Here is a 7,795-nt window from a genome sequence, read left to right as displayed (position 1 = left end):
CTTAACAAGCAAACAACTCCAACTTGTAATGGAAATAAGATCTTACAGTAATAATCTATAATCAGATAACACTCCCTTCAACTACAGAATCATGATAGACAAAAATCCAAAAAATCTTGTCTTTAATTAAATCCTACATTTTATTGCAACAGACTCTTTCCTAGTTCAGATAAATTTCTGACTTTAATGCACTAGAACTTTCTACCATGTTCCCTTGTTGCAGCAGCCAAAGTGAACAACACCACCATATGACCTCGAAAACATCATTAACTAATCCATCAAGTTCAAAACGTTACAGGCTCCATTCTCTTCCTTTAGAGGATTCATAGTATAGCAAGTTATGTGTGTGTGCACGCATGCGCCAGCGTGTGTTCGAGGATAGGGTAAGCATCAAGTGGGCAACGCTGACGGAAATAGCCCAAATATTAACTGTAAATAGTCCTATCCAATCAAGCTTAGCTTTATACCAACAAATCGCAGTTTATCTATATATCCCAAGACATTTTCAAATATCAAGTGAGTCCACTCAGCAAAGCATTTTAAACCATGAATGACTAAATTAGCATATTTTCACTGCCACATAATATCCCTTAAATTAAAAATAAACATCCAAAGACATGAAACCAGAATATAAATAACATTGACTGATTCATCTTTTCCATGATTTAACAGCAAGATTTTTACAAAGAACATAGAATAACACATATGAAATCAGTCCAATCAAGCAACTTATAGAAGGCCATTTGTGCAAGCAAGCCTCAATTTAATGTATGCTTGAAACAGATATATATTTAGAATACAAGCAAAGTTATAAATGATATACCTTCATGAGGCATAATCAGAAGCACTAACCATTAGCAGGCAGAGCCATCTGACTTCCACTCTCGACCACCTGAACTCTACCTGTTGCTAGTCCTGCTGTCAGATCCTCCACAGCCACTTTTATGACATCCCTCCGGTTTCCAATGTCAGCAACATATCGGCTGGCACAGTAAACTCCAACAGCTGTTGCTGCCATTCCATACACATTTGTTGTAATAAGTCGGAATGGTGTTGATAGAACTGCAGCAAGTGGCCCACCTATGATTGATATCGCCTGTCCACTTTGTCCAACCACTCCTTGTTCCGCCACAAGAAGTCCTGTCTTACAGTAAATGGCAAAATCCTCACAGTTGTTCTTGAATACATTGTAGCATCTGAAGCCATTGTTGAGCAAATGCTTAGCCCGATGGACCACTATTTCATCCAGATCAGAGACAGCAAGAGTGCATGTACCACCCCGAGCCTTGGCAAGGAAGAGGGCAGGGCTAACACTGTACTCAAAGCGGTAAAGGACTCCACCAGCCAGGAAGCAATCTAGGCATGAGGACGCTACACCATGGGACTCAGCTAGATGGGCGCTGCAGGTTGGACAGGGGGTTCGTCTTCGGTTGGGGCCAGAACTTGTAAGGACGAGATCTAAAACAGTTCCAGTCCCCACTTCTTGGCCTTGTCCTCTAGTGAAATGGATGACCTTATCATCCCCGACGTAAATTCCTGTTATGCATATAAGAAATAAATCAAAAGAAAAGTAATAATAGGAAGATTCAAAAAAATAAAGTCAGTTATACTAGAGATCTAAATGTGGAAGTAATATTGTTGTTTGATAGATGAACATCAAACACATCTTGGAAGGATAAAACATGAAAACAACAGGAGATCAATCTTAATGGAAATGGAAATGGAAATTTGAAGAGAAAAATGGTACTTCAGAATGATTCTTGAGATAAACTTGTCGACTCAAGGCCATCAAACACTTCTTAAAATGTAAGTTCCCATTAATTAGCATTATAAAGATCTTTTCAATTCATAAGCAAAAATAGATTAAGAAGCAAGATTAATTTTATGCAGTTGCACTCCATATCTTGATGGATCTACCAAAATCCTCTGTACATTACTTTTTCCTTCTGGAAATGAGGGGGAAAAAACCCTAACTTCACCCTGGACCTCCATGTAGGAAATGGAAAGAGTAGTCATGACTCATAAGAAATATATTTACTTTTCTAGTTGCCAAAACATTACACTGTATCATGATAATATATCTTAAACATGCACATAAATAGAGAACAAGCAAGGTATAAGTCTAAGCTATGGAGGGAAGAAGTCAGTAACATCACATTGCTACAATACATGATCATCTAAGCTGGTCCAAATATTAGTTCTTAAAGCAACAGATTTTAATCTTCGAAAGGTACAAGAATCTTGATGTAAACAATAGGAATGCCATTTAACAAGGAGGTGTTCTGCGAATATTATTTGATGATAAGAAAATAAGAGACATAAACTTATATGTGGAAAGGAGAAAAAAGAAAAAAAAGCAAAACATCAATGAAAGATAAACATGTGAAGCCACCAGAAGCATAAATTGACAATACGTGATAAAGAATGATGTAGGAAAGAGCTCTCCTTGTCATTTGTTAGGTTGCCTGTACTTGCAGTCACACATAATAAAGAACTCAATCAACAATATAAGCAAAAAAGTTACGATATCTGAAAATCCGGAATAAACACACAACAGCAAAGATACATGACAAAAGCTGAAGCCTATGTAAATGCCATTAGTAAAATATAAAGGCAAATTTGCAAGAGTAAGAATTATCCCACTCTAAGATTGTACTTAAGCCACTAAAATTTGCTCCTTTGTCAAACAGACACCTCGCCAAAATAGATATCCCATAATAAGTGGGTTTAAGGAATACTACCATCCTCACTCATATAAAAAAAATATAATAAAAGTTGTTCTTTTTGAAGATCATAATTGGACTTTTGATCAAAAAGAATGCCAATTGTTTGTTAATTTTTGTATATGAGTCTTTGGTCCCACGATGATGCTAATTTGTCGAATATTTCTGACTCTCCTATGCTTACGACCTATCAAAACTTTCTAGGGAGACAAAGCCATGGATGCTTCATTGTCAATATTGCACCATGCCGGTTCAACATGGTTTAGCACCAACTGGTACCAGTCAAAACATCTTTGGACCCCCACCCATTTTCTCTTTCATTTTTGGCAAAGCTTCTTTATCTTAGTTATCCGTAGGGGAGCTGAAAGAAAGGGACACTTAGCAACGTGTTTACCAGGGTAAAATGAAAGAAACCATACTAACAATGTACAGCCTACTCCACATCCTTACTTTTTAACTTTTCATAACCGAAAACATAAAATATGGCGAGCTTCTCAATCTAAACGAAACTAATAACTTCTTGACCAGTTATTGCTAAGAATTGCCACATTGATGCATTTAAATGTGAATTCTACAAAACCAATAGAAGTGATTTTTAAAAGGAAAGAGTTCCACCAGAAAAGCATTCACTAAAATCACCGATTCTGAAAAAATCAGATGAAATCATGTAAGTCAGATCAAATTTCAGACATATAGTTGAGTAGGACCCAATCTCATGATTGGCTGGCTACAGGACTGGCAGAAACCAAAAAGCTCCAGAGTTAAGTAGGCCACCTCATCCTCTTAGGCGTCATCTTTTTCGCTACTTCTGGCTTAGGAATCTTAAGTTCAGTATGTCGATCAGAATAGCATAATGGTTCCTTCTTTTGATGAAAATAAAGGATCCATCTTAAAGAAAATGCCTCGCATATTTATTATCTCAATATCATGACAAATTTAGTTGCATGCAATCAACGAGCAACCCAGATAGTATAAGGTAACATTCAGTATTCATCATTGAATTTAGACTGAAACATAGAGAGACATCCATATTTCTCCTTACTTGCGGTTCCCTTTCCCTTCATCTGATGCTCAATCCAAGCTGGTAAGGTCCGATTTAACGAGCAGAGAACTGAGCAGCGAGAGCTCAATCTTAGACATGAAGGTTTTTAACAACCAGGCTGTATGATGATCAAATGGACAGGAGACAATGACTTCATCATGCCCCACTACAAGCGCCTCTTGTTTCAATCAATGCCTTAAAACTAAACTAATTAACACGAAGAGTTAGTCAACATGAAGAGTTCTCCTCCATCCAACAACTGAAACATTTGGGTTCAACCAATAGCCTGCTTACTAGTTCCTACCTATTGACAAGGCGGTCTATTTCCAGGTGAATCATGATACAATTAACTACCAATCAAGCCCACGTCACAACGTCCTCTTATATTTTTACTGGAAGAATTCACACCAATATATTTGTGATGTTATAACAAGAAAAAAAGGACCTTTGTCCCTTTGTTTACAATTTTGGAATAATTCCTCCTATGGATCTCTATAACCAACACCAAAGAAACAAAAAATCCATCTATCAATGCCAATAAGAACATAAAAGAAGATAGAAACCCCCAATATTAAAAAGTTTTCATCACTAGCCCTAATAGTAATAATACCATCAAGGGAAATCACGGGAAAAAAGAAGGGATGAGAAAGAAATCGACCGTGATGGGCATAGACGTAAGCAGTCCTCCACGAGTAGATGTGATCCCCTGGCTTCAAGCTCTCCTTCCCGATCCTATTCCATTCATCATCAAATTCACCAACCCACCACCATCCAAAAAAAATAAAAAAAATTTTAAAAAAAAACCAAAATTGGTATCTGATTCAAAGAAAACACAAATAAATCCAGAAAAAAAAGGAATTAAAACCTGTTGGAAAGAAGCCCCATTCTCTCAGGAGTGCTACCTCGATCCCGATGCCGAAGAGAGAAAGGGACGACGGCAAGAAGAGAGAGAGAGATTCGGAGGCTACCGGTTTCTACTTTCCCTTCTTCGGCTTCTACGGGAGCGAGGACGTAGATGGGAGACAAGTGTCGTATCTAACGGTTCCGAACGTTTTGCTTCTGTATCTCGCAAGACGCCGTCTGATCGCCTGCGGGTGGATTGATATTGTGCAGTTTCTAGGAGCCACACGAAGATCAACACGTGTCCTGCAGGTTTGAAACCGCCACCGCCGGGTTTCTTACATGCCTCGGAAAGCGATGGGAGTTCGAAACTTGGATTCGGCACTCGATTGTGACGGATAGGAGCGGCTCCATCGGGGAATCCATCCATACGTATACCACGTGCGTCCATTATTGTTCTCTCTGAAGGATTATATCAAATATCTGCAGGGAAACCTTCCATTATTAACACGACAAGGAAACCATTTTGGTGACTTATGCTAGTGTAATTTTTCACATGCAATATCGGGTTAAATATGCCCTGCATTACCTAGACCTTCAATTTAGGATTGAAAATGTCTCGCCCCCGTCTCCGCAGGGCATGTGAGGCACCCAGTGCCCACGTTGGGGCCATATGAGGGGAAGAAATATGGGACTCCTCTGTTAGATATTGTCCGATTTCGGAGCTTCACGCAAGCGTCCTTCACCCCTTCCCGATTTTATTTTCCTTCCAAAATACGTATGCAGGATTTGAAGACACCCGCCTCATATGTCTAGGCTCTGTAACGAATCTTTCCGATATAGGACTATTGGGTCTCACGCCCTTCCCACCATCGAATAAGAGTCGTCCTCGGCTCTGATACCAAATATCACGCCCCCACCTCCGCGGGGCACGTGAGGCACCTAGTGCCCACGTGGGGGCCACATGAGGAGGAGAAATACGAGGCTCCCCTGCCAGATATTATCCGGTTCCGGGGCTTCACGTAAGCATCCTTCATCCCTTCCCGATTTTATTTTCCTCCCAAAATGCGTCTGCAGGATTTGGAGACACCCGCCTCATATTCCCTGGCCTAGAATGAGTCTTTCCGATGTGGAATTATTGGGCCTCACAGGAAAGGCATTTACAAATTTCAATAAACTAAATAGAATATTTATTAAAAATAAATTATTGGTTAAAAAGGAGTCTAAAAATTGAACAAGCAATCATGATGATCCATATCTTGCAGACTATTATATGTGGTGTTCAATATTTTGTCATCACAAACATCACGGTATCTAGTCAAAATGGCTTGCAACTCCTTACTAGTCCAACATATACGAAATAAGATTATGCAAAGAACGAAGCATTCAAGTATAAAAAGCTTTTGCTCATTAAAATTATCTTGTTGGGATATAATATCACATATCATCTCCATCAAGAACTAACTATTGATAGACAATGCTGATAAAGTTCAAGAGTTATGAGTTACATCACATATGGGCCAATGCTCAACGATAGGTTCAAGTTAGCGTGGACTGAACAAATACTACTCCACTCCACGTCAAATCTTAACCTGAGTAATATTATTGCTGTATAGATAAATATTTTCCATTCCCCTTGTTAGATCAAAGTACATATTTGAAGTCATATAATAATTAAAAATTTTGTGATGATAGAGGGACCCCGCACCCTCCATCATCCATCCACTACTATCCCTATGGCTCCGAATACTATTTCTCTGCCTCAAGATCACTGTCAATTGATGAAAAAATTTGGTGCTCCGGTCGCCCTCCAAAATCCACTGCACTCTGGACTTCTGCTAATAGAAGGTCTCCTGCTGGCGTAAAAGAGAGTTATGCATAGACAGCTTCAATCTCAGCTCTGACAAAGCCTTCGAAGATACACTTTCATGCTCCTCCTCCTTGAATTGGAGAGAAGCAATTGTGCCTTTTATCTCTTCCAATCTCCTAAAGATGTCGCCTGTCTCTTCTCTGTTCCACCTCCAGAGATGGTGCTTGAGTAATTCAAGCTTGTGGGTCACTCGATACATCATGTCATCCCTTACCGCCATATGCCACACCTCTTTGACAGACCTCAAATACAAGAGCCAGATCTTCTTGAAGCATAAGGGGCAGCAATAGGGAATGGAGGACTGCATGCAAATGAGGATCGGGCAGTGGTCTGATCCAATGTGGGGTAGGTGACGCATGTGGTAGTTCGAGAAGATTCACCCTGCCATGGTAAAAGCCTTATCAATCCTCTTCCAAATTCTCACCGACCTTGGGGGTTGTTGCATCAAGTGAACCTCAACTCGGTGAACCCAAGGTCCACTAAACCATCAGCAACGATAAAATCTTGAAACTCTTTGACCTCGGCCTTGCCAGAGAATGCCTTGCCCCTTGCTTCTCCTAGAGCCCATCAATACGGTTGAAGTTACTCGCCACCACGGTGATCAACTCTACTCTTGCCATTGGCTATCACCGAGGTCCACTTCGGCATCATCATTCAAATACTACATTGTGAGAGAGAGAAGGGCAAACGAAGAATTGTGCATCTCAAACAACTAAGCCTTCTACATCTCAAATTAACGTTGGATTGGCTCAAATGAAATTGACTCCTTGGAGTGAAAATCCCAACAATAAGGGATGGCACGACTCAAAAAGTTTTGAGGAATAGAGCGAGTTTGGCCAACCATGGCTCTCCAGCGATGAAGATATCAGCGACACGACATGAGGAAGTTGGAGTAGGTTGAATTTGGATCGAATACCATTACATCTGCATTCATATTTATTTTGTTAGATGAATACAAATATAGATATGGATGTTAGTCAGATGTAGACATTTATATCCATATTTGTTTTAAGCAGATATGGGTATAAATCAGATGCTGGAAGTATGGATATAAATACGGATATATATCGAAGAATTAAAATTTATGATCAAAGAATCAAAGATATTTCTAAGTTGAAGGTAAATCAAGTTAATAGCATGTTAATGTGGTTATTTATTTTCTTTAAATGTTCATGAGTGTTCAATAAAATTAAATAGGATTACAAATAGAATCGGATATTCGGATATGCATTGAATAGTTTTCTATCCATATCCATATCTATTTTTTTTTAATGGATACACATATAAATATGAATATTAGTCGGATGCTCAAATTTCTAT

The 7,795-nt window shown here is 39.2% G+C and overlaps 1 protein-coding gene across 1 annotated transcript; it reads right to left on the bottom strand.

The window, feature by feature from the left end:
- Nucleotides 1–631: 631 nt before the first annotated feature.
- LOC103704399 (NC domain-containing protein-like protein) lies at nucleotides 632–4,793 on the bottom strand. Its single transcript, XM_039131666.3, has 3 exons — nucleotides 4,631–4,793; nucleotides 4,424–4,497; nucleotides 632–1,536 (listed from the first exon to the last, which is right to left on the bottom strand). The coding sequence occupies exons 1-3, from the start codon at nucleotides 4,648–4,650 to the stop codon at nucleotides 848–850; spliced, it is 783 nt and encodes a 260-aa protein (XP_038987594.1). The 5' UTR covers nucleotides 4,651–4,793; the 3' UTR covers nucleotides 632–847.
- Between the last annotated feature and the right edge of the window lie 3,002 nt (nucleotides 4,794–7,795).

The sequence above is a fragment of the Phoenix dactylifera genome, chromosome 2 (genome assembly GCF_051530095.1).
Source record: "Phoenix dactylifera cultivar Ajwa chromosome 2, Ajwa_hap1_PhDact_Kaust_v1.1, whole genome shotgun sequence".
NCBI lineage: Eukaryota > Viridiplantae > Streptophyta > Magnoliopsida > Arecales > Arecaceae > Phoenix > Phoenix dactylifera.
This window is presented reverse-complemented; position numbering and strand designations above follow the sequence as displayed.